Source organism: Buteo buteo, chromosome 1 (genome assembly GCF_964188355.1).
Source record: "Buteo buteo chromosome 1, bButBut1.hap1.1, whole genome shotgun sequence".
Classification (NCBI taxonomy): domain Eukaryota; kingdom Metazoa; phylum Chordata; class Aves; order Accipitriformes; family Accipitridae; genus Buteo; species Buteo buteo.
Window position 1 is genome coordinate 45100364 of NC_134171.1, and position 18338 is coordinate 45118701.

Consider the following 18338-nt stretch of genomic DNA (forward strand, 5'->3'; position numbering starts at 1 on the left):
GGATGTACAACAGTGAAGGGGTGCTTTGGAGGAGGCTGGGCAAAACCTACAGTGTTTGTCTATCAATTTAGTGACTCAGTAATTTGCAAGACATAATAAATGTCTCCTCTGGCTTACAGTCTTCCATTTCTTTCTCTCCTTCCAGTCTCTAGAGCACGTTAGGAGTATTAACATATAAGTTGCCAAGGTAAATTGCATCTGGGCACTTACTTGTGTGTTATTTTTCTGTTCTTGGTGGCATCTGATATTCCATCCGTGGCATGTCGCAGTGTCATCAACCTGATGGTTGTAAGTTTTTCTAGATTGCTGATGAAGACAATAAAATGTGATGCAATTTATTTTTATCTTGCCATCATGAATGTAGAGAGCCTTGAGAACCGCAGAAGCTTCAAAATATAGCAGGAGTAAATTTATCAGTGGTTAAGGAGGCGTTAATGCACTGTGTGACACGGTAGCACCTGCCAAACTTAACCACCCACCTTTAGGCTGTATCAAGTCTTGGACTACAAAGCATGAGTAAGAGGGGCTGATGCTTTCACAGCTCAGTATATTGTTGTTTCATAGCCTTTGCTATGGATTTTCAAGCATTTTTTATTTCACATAACTGTGCTTTTATCCAAGCAAGTCTGTGCTAACATTAACAGTTAAATTTTTTATTTAAGCCTATTGCAAATAACCCTAAAATAGTGAATTGCACTTTCCTGCTTCAGGGCAACTTAAATTGCTGGCTTATCTACTAACATCACTCGTCTAGTAGAGAGTGACAGTAGTCACTTAGTACTCTCTGTTCAGCCAAGCTAAAATACATGAGTAGGACATCTCAGCTACCACAGGGATCACCAGGAGTAGAGCGCACAGCTTAATTTAACTTCCCCTTCTGAGCTCAGCCCATCACGACTGGAGTTGAGAGGAGAAGTGGGACTGCAGCTAGGGCAGGGCAAAACAGAAGTGCAGCTGTGGGAGATGCTAAGAGCTGTAAAATGCTCCCAAATACTCTGATCCCTCCGCATCTGTGTGAGCAGGAGTCTCTCCTTGGTCCTTGCTCCTTTCTTGTATCCCAACTGGGATTACGAGGTGCTCTGCACAGTCTGCCAGTTCCATAACCACCCCTGCCTTGGTGGCCTCTCCTGGTCTCCTGCCAGCCAGCTTATTTCTGGTGTGGTAACGCACGTGTGGATAGAACAGACACACAGGCATGCTGTCTTGTGGGAGGAGAAGAGGGGCCAGAGGGAGGAAATGGAGACTGGTAGGCCTTGGCTTGCTTTCTGGCTGGATTTGATCGTGGGACGTTAGCAAAAAAGGCCTGCTTTAGCTCATTCGTGCTAGCTCCCTCTCCTGATATACCTTTCTTGTAAATCTCAGCAGAAGCTCGTGATCTTGTTCCTTTATTTACCTGTCCTGCCTGTTGGTCATTTGGTTTTGTCTTTTTTTTTTTTTTTTCCACCTACAAAATGTTTACATTTAGAGCAATGGGACCAGCATTCTTCTTTAACTTTAAAATTCCATACGAAAAAGCTTTATTCGACTGGGCATTCAGATCAGTGCTCTAAGGCTTTTGTGTATGTTACAGAGAGTAAAAAGGCTATAATGAGACTGCAGGTATATGTGACAATGAAAATTTAGCACAGAATCTTCTCTCCAGTAGACCAGAAAGCCTAGCATCAGAGTTACGATGACAGAAAATTTCTGTTTAAGAACACAATTCATTCTTCTTTATGTTCAACGTTGATCTCTCACAAAGCATTCACAGGTAAGTGAAGGGTTAAGGTAAAATCCTTTCTTCCATCTGGACAAAGCCAACTTTTTCTTTGGAAAGAAAGCCTGTTGCAAAGCTTGAATTGAATTTTCACTGCAAAAAGGATGAAAGTCTTCAGGTCAAATGCCATGTAACCTGGTGACTGTAATGATATGATAAGACTGTGATGATAATGCCACAGTCTGTCTGGTCTGAGCACTGAGTACTACCTACATGAACTACAATGAATATAAGGTTCTGGTTTGGTTTATTACTTTTTTTTAATGTCTTCCATTTTTCCAGCCTGTCGTACAAAACCCATCATGCTTCGTTTTCACTCCTAAGTAGATGTATCAGAAACTGAAATGAGGTATCAGCTGGTAAATAAACTACTAGTTCTGTCACTTTGTATATTACTCAGGAAATATTTCAGTTCTTCTGAACAGTTATTTAAGCCTTGAGTTCGTACAGTTCTGGCAAGGGCTAGAAAATGCTCCAGAGATTTTGAGGCAACAGATCTGAAACGTGCAAGCTTTAACTGCCATTAAAGACTGAAATTTGTTTGGCCCAGTATATACTGCTCTAAAACTAATGGCAGGAAAAAGCATTTCTGAGAGTTAGCCCTCCTGGTGACATTGCGCTGACATTCCTCAGCTTTTACTGCAGTTGTGCTCCTCTGAAATGTGACCAGACAGCAAATAGCGTTCAGACTAGAAAAGAATGGCCATATTGGTTCAGGTTAAAGTCTAAGCATCTAGCTCAGATGCCATCTCCAACACTAGCCATAAGCAATTTAGGGACATTTATTATTTCCCAAAACCAAATTAAAAAAACCCAAACAAACAGCCAACCAAAAAAAAAAAAAAAAAAAAAACCCAAACAAGGAAAACAAAGCCAAAATCATACCTTCAAAGTAAATTTACACCCCCTCAGTGCTCTTAAGTGGCCAGGGGTTTTGATCCAGCCTTAGCACCTGGAAACTATCAGGACCCGCAGCCCAAGTGTATTAAATTTAGGTCGGAGTAAGCGGAGGGGCAGCTTTGCTGTTGCGGTGGTCGGTGCTGTGGCTTGGATGCTGATGCACCGTACAGTCTTGCGTTAGCACGACTGCAGCGAGGTGGCACTGCCGTATTGTGGTTTGTACTTGTTTCATTCATCAGATGCTAGCAACCGACTCCGAGATTATTCATCGGAACTGAGGCTTTTTGCTTTTAAATGTCATATTCTTTCATCTGTTTTTAAAGGCAAGCATTTTAGTAGAGATGGGTTTTATTTTAAAGAAGTGCTGAAAAAAATGTCTTCACAAGTGAGATAGATTAAAAAAAAAATGCCTCAAGAGTTGCATTGTTCAGATGCAGAGAATAGCCTATTTCATCCTAAAATAGCCTTCACTTAAGATAGGATTTAGTGCCATAATTCACAAACATATGATGGATTTAGTGCCGTAATTCACAAACATGTGCCTGGAAGATCCTTCTTGTGTTACTGAGGCTGTTTGTCTGCCATCACGTACGATCATTTCCACGTAACCATCTTTACAATTTTATTGAATTTAATCCTCAATGCAGTTGCATTTCTTACACTTTTATTTTATGGGAAGACTGTTCCACAGTTGCATTCCTCTAATATTAAGCAACTGAGAATAATTTAAGTATTACAAGCTAATGTTTGGGTTTTTTCTTCTCTCACCATCAGAAATGTGCATCAGGTAAAGTTAAAATAAATATTCAGCTTTTTACCTCTCTATTAATGTTATGGCTGTACTGAGAAATAACTTTAGATGTCATTCGCAAGCAGGCAGAAACAGAACAGAATTTCATTCCTCTGAATCTGTGAAAATGAGATCATTATGAATTTTACGGTGACAATGCACATACTACTGTGATGTGTATTATCAAAATGAAAGGATTTGTTTATTTTATTAATTACTGCTTGGTTTTGGGGGGTAGAAAGAACCAGAATGGCCTAATCAGTTTATTGTAAAATTTTACAAGTCTGATTTTTTTTATTGCATTTTTAAATTACAGTGGGAGAAACTACAGATGACAACAAGTGAGAGGAGGAAAATAGTTTGTTCAGTCACATTCCACATAATTGCAATTACCTGTGTTGTTTGGTCCCTGTATGTTTTAATTGATAGAACCGCTGAGGAAATTAAACAAGGCAATGATAACGGTAAGTATCTTTTACCTTCTTCAATCTTGTTGATAATGCAATGGGTGGCTTTGAAAGGCAGCTATGTAACCAGTCACATGTTCTGAAATAACAGCTCACTGATACACAGCTACATCAAATGCTTTAATGCAGAAGTAATGAATGCATCAGTGTTAACAGCTTATGTTATGCCCCTGCAGAGAGACCTCTACTTAGTATAATCATTACAACAGCTTAACTAGCCTGCTGGTTCTTCCTAGGTTAATCTCCCATTATCTAGACATTTCTAAAGCTCAAAAAAAAAAAAAAAAAAAAAAATTAGCCAAATTTAAACAGCTCAGCGCAAGTTCAGGTCATAAAATAGCAATTACCCACTTGAACCTCGATATCCTGTAAAACATGATAGAGCCCTTTCATCCACAAACTTCCTAACAGAAACTTCCAAGAGACCGTGTTCCAGTTGTGTTAGTCCTTCATGTGGGACTTAAGTACCATGGAAAGCCATTCCTGCATCCTCTCGAATAGAATTTCACTGTGAATGTCCATGGTCCAGCTGTGTTTATTGTGAGGGTGGTCAAACACTGGAACAAACTGGTCATGGAGTCTCCATCTGTGGAGATACTGAAAACCCAACTGGACATGTGTAACAAAATGCATGTTTAACATAAGTAGGCTTCTTTTTGGACTATACTTACCGTATGTGGAAGCTATATTCCAAACTGACCTACTGTTTTCCATTTCAAATCTAAGTCTATTTGGTCTCAAATTTAGTCTTCAATATGACCATGATGATGAAGAGGATAAAAAGCTTTTGAGTTTTGATCTGAATTGACTTTAAGCACAGTAGAGGGACAAAGGTCTCTAGCTTTGTGTTATACTCTGAAGTTAACATGGAAAACAAAACAGGTGGAGCTTTGTGCCTTGCTAGTTAGATAAATATTTGATGATACACCTGATGCTTGCCTTTCTTGCCTATGAGAGGAAAATAAGTAACAAGCCTCAGTAAGTCACAGACGAATGTATACTACAAAGTCTTGTTTTGCATTCTTTCTAAATGGGTAATCCTGTTTTTCATCTCAAAAGAACTGGCCCTGAGGACAGAACTAGGAATGGCTTTGAACTTCTGAGTACAACTACATCACCCTACTCATTAAAAAGGGGGAAGGCATTTCTGTGGATTAGCTGAATTTACACAACAAAACAGCCAACATGATTTTTTTGTTGTTATATAGAATACATAAGAATCACCTTAATCCTGGTAGGCTCAAAAAGTATTTAGAATTTGTATAGAATTCAGTGTTTGCCACATGTAATGGATGATTCTCCACACTAAAAAATGGACAAAGACATGCCTTGGAGCTGCTTACAACATGCAAAAATACACATTTGTGAAGAGAACTCTTTTGCCCCAAAATTTGCTTGTTGGAGGGGTACTTTTACAAAATCAAACATTCATCAGCGTTTCGGGGGGGGGGGGCGTGGGAAGAGACATACATGTAGTTTGCTTTTCTCTCCACTGTCTCTGTTTAAATGGGAAATGCTGGGAAAAAGACAGTGAACACTGGAGGAAAAACACTTTATAAACATATTTTGAGGAGGAGAAAAACGGAAAGCCCTGAATAATACTAGTACTGTTTGTTAATATTGTGTAAGTTTAAAAATCCCTTTTTAAAATGTATCTCAATATATTTAAAGGGTTGGGGTTTTTTCTCCTTATGAAAACATACAATACAAATAAATAAAATTTTAAACCTCTTAATTGGTAAACTTGTCACTGGTCTATAGAAAGGACAATTTAAAATATATTTAAAATATTCTAGAATTTATATGGCACCAGTGGTAGGGAATCAATTTTCACATAAATTTGCTCTGCTTTGAAGAAACAGGTCTAGGCTTAGCTGAGCTTTATCTCTCCTAATAAATCTCGTCTGTGAAAACATGACAATCCTGGAATATACTGAAAGGTACAAAATTCACTGTGCCATACCAGTTAAGCAAAAAATGATGCTTCCTGTATTGCTATGGAAGAAGCAGCAGCACATCTTTACTGCTAAGAGGTGGAAGAAACTCTGAAGGAAAGCTGAGCCATTTATTCAGCCTCTTTCTTCTGAGCTCAGCGCTCCAGCTGTGACTTGCTGGTTCTAAGTGTCATTACCCACTGATAGGGCTTAGTCAGATGCAAACCATACTGTTTTCATAATTAAGAACAAGAAAGAGACGGTGATTTTTAAAAACAGTTATTAAAGGGGAAAAAAAAAAAAAGAAAAGAAAAAACACATCACTGGATATGACACCTTAGCAAAGTACTCTTTGTTACTTCCTTTTGTTCCAGGCATGCAAACATTTGCGAACAAATTTAACAATATAACAGGATTTGTCCCTGGCAAGTTCAACTAACCAGAGTAATAGTGGCTAGGGAGATACGAAGTGATGTATGTGGTCTTTGTATGCTTTCATTTTGCTGCAAATTAAAAAAAAATAATAATTGGATAGTACCATTGCTTAATATATTGTGATCATTTCTAAGTACTACTAAACAGTTACCAAGACAGGGAAAACAACAGCTACTTCAAACATTTTGTGTGCTTGCGCAATAATTAATATTCTTTTTGTCTCTATTTGTTTATTTAATTAAAAACCCAGTTCCTATGTGTTTAACAGTAAAGAGGATACCTAGGTTCATGAGACTTACACAGCTGGCTAAAAGTAAAGACTTGCTTTTGAGGAGTCCAGGTTACCAGGCCTACGAGTCGAGACTGGCTCACTGAAGCTCTTCTGCTAAGTTCCAAAGGAACACAGATTGCTTTCCTGCCTGTGGCAAAAATTTCTTCCTTGTGTAAAACTTGGGTAAAACTCACAAATATCACCAAGTTGTGATATATCACCAGTGGCTGAATACAGCATCTGGAAGGCACCTTGAATACTACACTCAGTGAGCAAAACGTTATTCAAAGACCTTCCATATAGGACCAATAAACCTATTCAGATTGTTCAGACTGACAGCTTAAGCATTGATACAGAGGTCTGACTCTTGTGTATAGCATTTAATTGTTAAATGTGATGAGGCAATGTGTAATGGGAAGGCTGGTAACTGTTCCTTTATGTTAGGCTACTGAATGGTTGAAAAAAGCAGATGTAGCAGTATGAATTAACAAGGAGAAGGCTGTTCTTAATACAACATTAATTTATTGTGTTAAAATCTTAAAACAACATTTAGGTCAAAGCAAATAATTTTAATATTATTCATATCATAATCAAGTTAAAATGCTCTCATCTCTAGCTTTGTGTTGGCAGCCATATATTTTTCTGCAAATGTGATTGATCAATGCAATGAAAAAAGTAGGAACAGATACACCAAAAACTGTAAAATTACTTTTTTAGTACATAGGAATGTAAGTTCTGCTTTTTGATACAGGTGTGTTCAGGGGGTTTGCACAGACAGCAGGAAAAAGAGACCAATGAAGGCAGGTGATACAGGAGATAAGAGCCCTTTCCACTAGCTTTTCTTACTATAGTGTGGCTTCAGGATGAAGCTAGGACCAGGTAATAATATTGTAAATGTTGGTGTTCCAGGTACCCTAAACAGTGTCATGCTTCTAGCACGATTAAAAAACCCAGTTGTTCTTGAAGATGTGTGTATTTCTAGGTATGCAGTTATCTCAGTTTTGGTACCTGTATTTTTGCTTAAGCAAGCTATTGAATATGGAGATATTATTGAAGACCAGTAAAATGTTTTGGGTTTGACTGTATCAAGCATTATGCTTCCTTTGTGAGAGTGGCCTTCCATTTCTTATTTGGCCAAATTGTGGTGAAGTCAGTTCACAAAACTGTGGTGAAGTCAGAAGTGGGAGGCAGATGTAGTTTCTTGGCTGGCCTATGGGATAAGAAATTGCTGCTGTTTTCTACTTGAGCCACAACTGCCCCAATAGTATGTACATACCTGGGAATTCTTAGCGAGTGGCTTCTTTTCAAAGTATTCTACTGAAACTCAGTACTTGATATTCAATGTATAACAATGGTAATAAATATAAATGTTTTATTTCAAAGGTGTCCTTGAATGGCCATTTTGGACAAAACTCGTTGTGGTGGCCATTGGATTCACAGGGGGCCTGGTCTTCATGTACGTGCAGTGTAAGGTTTATGTTCAGCTGTGGCGCAGGTTGAAAGCCTACAACAGAGTGATCTTTGTTCAGAACTGCCCAGACACCGCCAAAAAACTGGAGGAGAAGAACTCTTCGTGCACTCAGACCTCGGATGTCAAGGATGCAGTGGTGGTGCCAGTAGCACAGACAGGTACAAACTCTCAGCTGGCAACTGAAGAAACGACATCTGAGGTCATGCCAGTTTGACAGAGCCAGTTTTGTTTCTTCCTTGCAGAATAAGGCATAGTGTTTTCTACACTACAAATGCTAAAAGAGAGTAGAAATGACTGTGCATTTTTTTCAGTTAAACAAAAAAACACACAAAAAACAAAACCCTACAAGGAAAACGGATCCAGCAAAGCAACTTGTTACTGTATGGAATGTGACCGTTCGTGAAGTAGTTTCTCAACTAGTCAGCAAGTGTAGTGAAAGTGGAAGTGTAGAAAGTGCAATAGAGAACAGGTTTAACAGACAATGCCAAACCAAGGTGACAAGAGTACCTTTTTTTTTTTTAAATTGGATGGCTGAGAAAGTAGAAACAGACCTGATATAATCATTTTGTTTACAGAAAACAAAACCCTTTCATCTGTTTACTACTAAAAGTTGTATCTGCTATTTAACGATACACTTCTAAAGGGTACCAATCAAGTTATATGCATTAACTGAATCAAAGTGTAAAGAGCGAGCTGTATGACAGCACTCACTCTCTAAGCCTCATATGGTAACACACGTTCACGTGACTGCAGTGGAGCCTGAATGTTTGGGCAGCTGTGTCAACTAAGGATATTTGAAACATTTGAAGGGTAGCATTGTTTTTAAATATGCCTGAATTTTTGAAAGGTAAGCAATTCCAACCAGTATAAACTCATGTCTCCATAAGCAACAGATTTTTTTAAGCATAGCTGTCAGCAAAATAAGTACAGGAAGGAGAGAATGTGTAGATATGCATTTAGAAGAGCAGCTCAGCTGTTTATTTTACTTTGTAAGAGTGAATTAGACACAAATTGGATACACAAAGTTTTGAGGCAGAACTATAAATGAAAAAAATGCAGTTTACTGCAGAATCACACAAAATTAAATTGCATATTACTAAGGTCTGAAAAAGTATGATACATAGGGAAGATGGAAGCCATTTTTTGTTTTAAGATTCATGATACAGAAAGGTAGATGTAAGAGAATATACCTACATATCTTAAGAGAACATTAGTTTTTATCTCCTTGTTCTGAAAAGTTAGTTTTTATCTGACTGAAAAAATAAATCAATGGTTTCCCTCTGTACACGTAAACTTGAGGTGTTAGAGATTCAACAGTTCAGTTGTTAACTTCGTGTTTTGAGCATTCTCATATAAAAATGAAGTGTGAATAGCATTAAAGGGTGCAATAGATAAATGAATGTAGATATAATACTGTGTCCAACAGGGTGAATTATACATAAAGAACCAATTTTGTGATTCAGTTCTCATACCTGTGATGTTTACCATCAGGACACAACAGCAGGTATTGACTTGGAATAGTTATGTACTGGCATGGACAAGTCTGGGGCCTGAATGTAATGTATATTTAACAAAAAAAAAAAAAAAGTTAAAAGTTCTTTTTTGATCTTGTACTTAGGTAAAGAAGGAAAAGCAAACAAGCAAATAAAGAACCAAAGTAAAGAGGATAGGAGAGCACAGGTTGATTCAAAGGGGGAAATCTGCCACAATTACAAGTGAACTAGACTTCTACAGAAGCCTTGCAGTTTCTAGTGGTAAATTTCCTCTTTACACACTCAAATATCTACAGTTAAATAACAGAATCATCCTGTTCTTGCAAATATCCAGGGTGCTAGGCCTAAGAAGTATTGGAGTTTATATATTAGGCATTCCTTTGTGAATGTGTTTACTGGCTTAAGGATCAGGGAATACTGGAAGTAGCATTATTAGCAAGAAATGTGTCTTTTATCAGACCATTATGTTCTTTTTTATTGGAATTGCTCGTGTAATTTGGCTGTGACTAAGTGACTGTCATCTGGCTAGACAAGACACAAAATCTTGGTGCTTGAACAGGCCCTAAATACATATAATATTTGCTCTCAGTTACTCCAGGTGAGTTGTATTAATGTTTAAGTTTTTTCACATAATGACACACACTTTTCATATAAAATAACTTTCCAATTATACAACTGTGATTTGGAATTGTAGCAGCTTCTCATTTGAAATGACATATAACGAAATCATTTCTCTGTTTATCATTGTGAAGATTTCAGAAGGTCTTCAGAAAATGATGACAATACTAAGGAATGCCTCATAACTGTACATGTTTAAGACAGTCTGCAAAGGCATGGTTTTCAAAAACTGTAAATCTACTTGCTAAAAAGCAAACCTTATGACATCTGAAGTTAAGACACTTAAAATTTCTAGCTGCATCTAAATGTTTGGAACGATGTTTACAATAAAACCTGATGAATCATAGCAAAACTGACTGACAAGGAACATTATTATGGAAGATAATTAAGAGCTTTCTGAAATCATCAGAAAGTTTCTTACTAAGTGACAGTAGCCCTGCTTCTTTAGCCAGTTTGTTCTTTGCCCTGCTGTAGCATCATGACCCCACTGAAAGTACTTTATCCCCTATTTTGACAGTTTACTGGAGACTAATTCACATTTTTTTCTTGAGCAAGTATAAAATTCAACTCAAAGAAAAAAATACCTGAAGCTTCCAAAAGCAGATTTGTAACATCCAACAAGATTACTGTACATATTTAAAAATACACTGAAGAGTCGGCAACAGAACAGACAACTTGCAAAATTTTATACTAACAACTTCAAAACACTATTCTGGCACTCACCTCAACTACATGTACAACTGAGCTTACAGTTACTTAAATATAAGAATGGAGAAGGACTTGAGTTAAAATTCCTCCTTTCCCTTTGAAATATTTGGACGGCAGGAAAAGGAGCAAAATGGGACACTGTCTGCTGAGACAGACAATGAGACAAGTCAGTAGCAAGAGAGATTACAGCAGGCTTGAAGCAGTCTTTAACCTTTTAAAGCATTACAGTATTAGCCCGTGCATCCCTTTCTCTTCTTAGGTGCACTAGATATTCTAGAGCTTTCAGGGATTTCATGCAGCATTGGAATTTGTTTCTGAAGCAGGGTGCAACCTCTTCAACAGGGCAAGAAGCTGTTCACACCAACATGCCTTGGATACAGGTCTGCACGGATAAGGAAGGTGCACTAAGACAGACACTAGACAGCTGCTTATCAATCAATGTTTTTTCATTCCCATACAAAGCACAATTTTCTGTATCAATTTAATAAGCACAGGGTTCTATCCTGCAAAAACAGTATACTGAAAGTTTTAAGATACATTCTAAGACTTTTTAATGAAAATGATGTATCAAAGATCTGTATCAAACTGCCTAGGTAGCCACAGTACACCTCAGACAAATACACTGATGGTGGAATTTAGCCTGGCTAAGCCCACAAAGGCAGAACCTTGCTCTGAGCTGCCATTACCAAGAAGAGCTTAATCTGCATTCTTGTTTAACCAAAGTTTTAATGACGGTAGGTAGAAGTAATCTGGTGTCAGATCAGATCTGGAATTTTAAACAAGATACTCCTCACCTGTGAACATGCACGTTTCTTTTCCTGTTTTAAGTTATAAGCATTATAAAGTTTATTTCAAACTGGCATAAACATACCACTTTTGACTATCATTAGCATTATGAAGATTCTCAAATAGTCCAACTGTGCCATTCAAACACTGCTCTATCTGAAAGCAGTGTTTATTTTTGTTGTGTAAAAAAAACAGTAATTCCCCATCACCAGAACAAACCATTTATAATTTCTAATAATGCAATGAAACTTACTCTATAATGGAAATATTTTACTGTGTATAATATTTGGAACTACAAGTTTGTGTTACTTGTTTAACTCCCTCTCTTTTGCAAATGAAAAATTGTATGTTTTTGTGGGTGAATGTGTACTGAAGGACAGAAGGTAAGAGAAACAAAAGTAATATATCTGCTTATTGTTGTGAAAAAAATGTATTTGTATTAAACAAATGACCCAAATTACTCTAGTATTCTACATTTGTCACTTTGTTATGTAGAGCATCACATGCTGAACATGAATCAGCAAGACCACAGGCTAGCAAGAAATGTGAACAATATACTCAGCTGTGTACTTAATATTGATAAACCTGCTAGCTCAGAATGGCTAGTTTTGGATACCACACCTTGGCAGAATGCTCAGGAAAACACCTCACACTACAAAAACACTTGAAAAGAACTATGGTTGTTTTAACTTGCAGAAAGGAAGACTGTGAACAGGCTTCAACTCCATAAAGAACTCTCAGAAAGCAACTGGGTTACCATCCGTACCAAAACGGACAACTAGTACTGGGTTTCAACTGCAGGAGGATAAGAGGAAGAAAACTTCCTAAGGGGAGCAGTGCTTTGGAAGGAACTGTTTGTTATATGTGATTGTGGAATGTCCAATGTTAGAAAGCTTTAAAGATGGGTTGGACAGTTAAAGGGTTTATAAAGCTAATCCCACGTTAGTGTCAGAATGGATCATGTTCCCTTTTTTTTTTTTAGACTTCTACTTGGTGAGATTTTCTCTCCTTTTCTAAAAACTCTAAAGATAAATGCTTTGTTTAATGAAAAGAAATATTATATTTGCATTAAAAAACAATCTGTGTACTTTGTCAGGTGTAAAACCAAAGAAAGTATCCTATCTTGATAAATACATAGCATTCCAACCAAACTACGAATTTAGTTTTCTGAAGAGAGTTGTATCCACCTACCCCATATCTTTCTCCTAGCTTGTCAGCTGGGGAAGGAGTGGGCTAAATTTTAAAACCTCACAGTTCTAGCTGGAATAAGTCATCACATGGCTGGTGGCTGCTAAGAATATACGTTCAAAACACAGAAGAAGTGTTCTAACAAATTACATTCCCTCCATGCAAGGCCAACAGATTGTTCATTTTGTTAAAGCTGCCCTAACTAGCTCACTGTATAAATCAAAGATGGATTCACAAATCCCTGCAAGATATAATACATTAGAAATAGTATAACCAAAGAAATTCTAGTGATAAAGATACATTCATTTCCATTTATTAGCATATGGAAAAATAAATAGAGCCAAATTTGGTTTTAGAATTAAGAGAATAGAAGTACAGGTCACTATGCCTTTTTGCTTTGCACACAAGAGTTTGAATCTCTTAATGAAGGGTACTGTTAGAACACAAACACACATTTCTGTTCAGTTTGCTCTCAGTATACAAATAAAGCAAACATGCTATGCAGTACTTACTCACACCTTTCCCCCCTAATAAAATATTAAGGCTGTTCTGCATGAGCTTTATCTAAAAGTAAAAAAAATTGTCAGTTAACAACTTGCCAAAAGTACTTTGAATGGTGTACCACATTTCCACTGCCTATGACATTGAGGTCAGAAAATAACCTTGGATAAATTTTACACCAGGGTTGAGAACACAACGATTCCACTCTGGAGGAGGGTGGGGGCCCTGGGACAAACTTGTCCTTCTATTACTTGCAAATACTTACAACTGATACTAACTGAATCACAGATTTTTATATTTTTTTTTTAAACAGCTCAAATGTAATATATATGAAAATACAATAACTGGCACTATTCCAAACCAAGCAAAAACCAAAGGCGACAGGTTACAGTAATTTTTAAGTCTGTTAACTAAATTAGGTCTTACTTTAGCAATGGATAACTTCTCTTGAAAGCCACATGGGAAACTGCCCAGCCTGTATGACACAAAGGATAACTTTTTATTTCTTTAGGGTTGTCAAGTTCAATAAATGGCATGTTATTTCTTTTTCTTCAGAACTACCACATAGTTACAATGCCTTTAGACCTTGCGCAATTTATAATTTGAAGAAATAATGCTATAATGAAGCATGGATCATTACATCTGTGTATGCATATGTCTGGGAACATGGTAAGCAACATGGTCTATAAAATTTAATAATGGTTCACAAGCAGCATAGAGGTGAAAAGTAAAGTAGCAAGATTTACATAGGTTATATTAAAATAAACTCAGAAAAGAACAACAAACCAACAAAATCTTAATGGCTCTCAGAAGCAAGACTACTACTTACAGGAGCCCTGAAGAATGCAGTCAAAAGAACAAATCCATCTAGAAGAAAGTTCAGGCAAAGGCTATAGTGAATCTTCAAGTGCCACTTTACTTCTAGGTTTGCTAGTACATTTTGAGAGCTGAGGAAAAAGAAGAGTATTTCATTAAAAAAGTACGGGTAAGAATTTTTGGCCAACCATGAATATGAGCTGACATTAGTAGAATGTTGTACTACTTTAGAAAATGCTTCTGTTTTTAGAGTAATGCTGGCATTTTGGTCTACTAACTTAGTCTGAAGTTTAGTTTTATTTTTCATTTGTAACAGGTAACTAGTTACATATGAAACTCTTCCTTTTAAGAAAATGGGGCAGTATTTGCAATACAAGCAGTTAAGGCTTAGGGAGCTTGATTACAGGACCACTACAGTAAGTCTCCCACCATCAGCTTATTTTTAGAGTTTCATTACAGGAACTCTGCACAGAATCTTGCTGGCTGTATTTAAGGCAACAGCTTAAATTGCAGTGCATAAATCACAACACCTTATTACCAAAGTTTCTTACCTTCGTAAAACTTCTTCTGGGGAAGAAAGTCTGGAAGTCAATTATAATGAATTTTACTCTTGAAAGAGCTAAAAGACAGAAATATGATGTATGCATTGTATCATGCCAAGACTGACCAAACAAGCCAATTTAATATACTTCTGTAGTGCAGGCATTCCTTTGCCCTTTACTAGAAAACTAAGCCTGGAGGATTCCTTAAGCGGAGAATTTTTTCTGCTGAGGAAAAACAATAATGTCCTTTTTTACTACTCTTTCCTATCTACCTGGTGTCTAGCAAAAAAGTTTTAAAAGTTGGACTCCAACATACACAGTTTTGGATCCCAGACTGTCCTCACATATGGCAGCATCATTACAGAGATGAGTAAATACACTACAGCAATCAAAGACCAAAAAAAAAAAAAAAAAAAAAAAAATTCACACATAAGATACTCTAAGTATATTCTTGAACTACTAAGGAATGGCTCAGAAAATGGTTCATATATGTTGCCTTTTTGACTTGTTGCATCCCACTGCACATACGGGATTTCGATAAGATCGACATATACTTTGGTAGAGGAAAAAAGGAAAAACAGTACTGAGGCCAAGTACTTCACTGTATGCTTGTTTGTCCACATCACAAATGCTGGAAGTCTCACCCCTTTAGAACCAACTTTGTGGAGCAGATTGAAAAGCCATGGTGAACAGTTCCACTAATTCAGTCATATTTGTTTCCTAACCTAAAGAACTCTAAATTAATTAATCCACTGCATGCAACCATCCATGAGAAGGACAGTGTTTTCATTTGGGGTTGGTTTGTTTGGGGTTTTTTAACTCAACATTTGCTTTGCTTACATGAAAAAAAAATAAAAAAAATCATACTGCTACTGGAATTAAAGTCAGCTGGTTCTTTCCAGCTGAGACCATGAATAGAATAAGTTCCAGAATCAGAGCACAACAACTCAGCTGCTACTGAAAGTTTGAATTTAATTCAACCAGTTCCTTAGAGAAGTCTTAGCTCTCCAAGGCTGGCTGGAGTAAAAGTATACTTAGTAAGTACACTGCAAAGTACAGTGTAACAAATTAGAAAGTACATTAACCCCATCCGCCTCCCCCCGCAAAATTCTCATATAAAAGTGGCTTTCCATGTCAAAATGTTACTTTTTTGTTTGAAGTTTTGTATGTTTAATATAAGCCCTGATAATTAAAGAAACTTGAGTTTTAACTATTACAACTTTGCAGTTAAAAACTAAAAAACACAGGGACATTGTGAAGCAATATCTGACAAGTTAAAAATGAAAGAAATCTTCCATAAAATTGATCTTTAACCAGAAAAAAACCCCTATCAATTACAGAGAACTATAATAGAGGATGTAACATTAAAGTTTGTAATCCTTAGTTACAAATGAACAGAATTTCAAGGTATTCTCTACAGCACGTTTGTAAGAACAGAGAACATCAGATAGATATTCCCCATGCCCGCTGTTAACAGCAGCCACTTTCTAGATTTTAAAGAAACAGAACTCCTGAGAGCATTCATCCTTTTTTTACACCATAGGAAAGAAACTCATCAACATACAAAACCCTAATAGCTGGCTTTAAAGCACAAGCATAATTGGATTCTGAAACTGATAGAAGAGATTCCACTATCTTGTCTCAGTAACACGTGAGGCAAAAGATGCTCTCTACATCCCCCGCACTCCGGACTTCTCAGCACAAAAACTCTGAGCACAGTTCAAAATAAATAAATACGTAAATAGCTTTGGGGGGTTTTTTGTTGTTGTTCTTTCCCATTGCCACATTAGTATTCTGCCACAAAATTAATCTGATAAATTGGTCTTGCACTTCATCAACTTAAACCTAGATTACTTTTCAATTCAAATATGAATACTTGACAGCTACATATGATTTTTTCTGGTAATTCAATGTAAAAAGTCCACACAGAAAAACTGATTTTTTTCATTACTTATGCAGTAGGTCAATATGACAGTTTAAAAGCCAGCTAAACAAGCAGTGAATACGTGGACTTCAAGGGAAAAAAATCTACAAACTCAAAGTCCAATTTGTAAACATGTTCTTGAAGTGTGAATAACAAATGTTAAAAAAGAAATCACTTCAAATATTTGACTATCACAGCCACAGAAGTAATAATTACTTTTTTATAATGCCTTATTACCAAATTGTTTCAAGCAAAATAGAACATCTCATTCTTCATAACTTTGCGTGACCATCTTTTTTAAAGCATTCACCAGGATGTCAGCCTAATATACTGTCATTACTGTGACACCTTCTAGTTACCTTATTGCTCATTTTCCTTCTGTATTTTACCCAATGTAATGGGAAAGTGACTTTTTCTGCAATGTTTCTACTTATAATTTCAAAGCACATCAGATATTGTATACAAGCAAAAATTTAACGTGACTCTTCTGAAAGGCAAAATCTGTCAAAGCACTGAACAAACACATACACAGCTTTAGTTCAGACCAATTACCCTGGCTCAGCTTCCACCAGAGTTTAACATCTCAAGTTTTATACATCAAAAAAACGCTGGATTCCACTACACAGTTCAATTTAACAAAGTTAAAAAAAAATAACAAAGGCCTGCTCTGAACTTAAACACACTTCATTTCTAAAACACAAACACAAAGCAGTGATGTGACAACCTAGAGATACAGCTGGTGTCAGAGGATAAGACTAGCCAGGTTTAAGACTTGCAGTCCATCTGACAATGCATTAGATCACCCACACATGCCTTAGGTCTGTTAAATTTATTCAGGTTTCTTCTTCAGATTAATTTAAGGAGGAAAATGGTTAATTCTATATTACCTAAGTAGACTGGTTTCCTAAAACATGAAAGGATAGCACAAGCCTGTTTTGTAAAGAGCGAATAACTTAATATAGATGTTACAGAATAACACTCATCAGTAACACTTCCTGCCCAGCTAGGAAAATACACACCTGGATATCTGTAAAAGAAATCTGGGAAACCCACATTACTATCATGACAAAGCCTTGTTGTTTAACACACAGAACTGTACTGGGGATCAAGTACTAGAAAGATCATCCACCAGGAATAATTATTTCCACATAATTAACAGATATCTGAACTGTGACTGCTGCAATGTGTACAGACAATACATCTGAACTGTGAGTTCTGTGCCCAGACAATCTAATCTGCACTAACAGAGATGTCCTACTTAATGCCTGCTGTGAAATTATACCTGGCTTTGCCCTTGCCCTTTTTTTCCCTCTTTTTTTTTTTTTATTATTTTACACTATTAAAAGTGAGTATCTGCTAAGAACCTTCCTGAAAGACACATTTAAAGGCATCTAAAGAGTTGTTTCATAAAGCAAGCCTGCTATTTAGAAGTCCTAAGCAACTTAATTTTAAAATGCACAGCTTTCTCAACAGAGGGGTCAGCAAAAAAAACATATGGACAAAAGATGTATTTAGGAACAGACTGTAGGGACTTCAATTGGCTTCTGATCTGACTTCTTCAATACAGAGTGGTGAGGACAGTGCAATTTGAGAGAATTCTCTTGACAAAACACAAAATACTCAGTATTCTATTTTGAAGTCTTTCCAGCGCTCTATGTTCCTAACACAGATTCTCAGACAAGGGAAGGTACAAGAGAAGAGTTCTTCATGATTAACTGATGCTCCATGTATCTCATCT

At 36.8% G+C, this 18338-nt stretch overlaps 2 protein-coding genes across 4 annotated transcripts in view; one reads left to right on the forward strand and one right to left on the reverse strand.

Moving 5' to 3' along the window:
* MARCHF1 (membrane associated ring-CH-type finger 1) overlaps positions 1-8238 on the forward strand; it is a 100628-nt gene extending 92390 nt beyond the window's left edge. The window contains exons 6-7 of the mRNA XM_075031883.1: positions 3763-3910; positions 7937-8238. Of these exons, the coding sequence (XP_074887984.1) occupies positions 3763-3910; positions 7937-8238 (450 nt within the window). The remainder of the gene's footprint in view (positions 1-3762; positions 3911-7936) is intronic.
* Positions 7087-18338, reverse strand: part of TMA16 (translation machinery associated 16 homolog) — a 32184-nt gene continuing 20932 nt past the window's right edge. Inside the window, exons 8-10 of one of the 3 annotated variants that reach the window (XR_012650544.1) lie at positions 14686-14753; positions 14148-14265; positions 7087-8298 (exon numbers count right to left, since the gene is read on the reverse strand). The gene's annotated coding sequence lies outside the window, so the exon portion shown is untranslated. Of the gene's footprint in view, positions 8299-13997; positions 14266-14685; positions 14754-18338 lie in introns of those variants that run through there. The other 2 variants (XR_012650543.1, XM_075029057.1) reach the window with 2 other exon arrangements.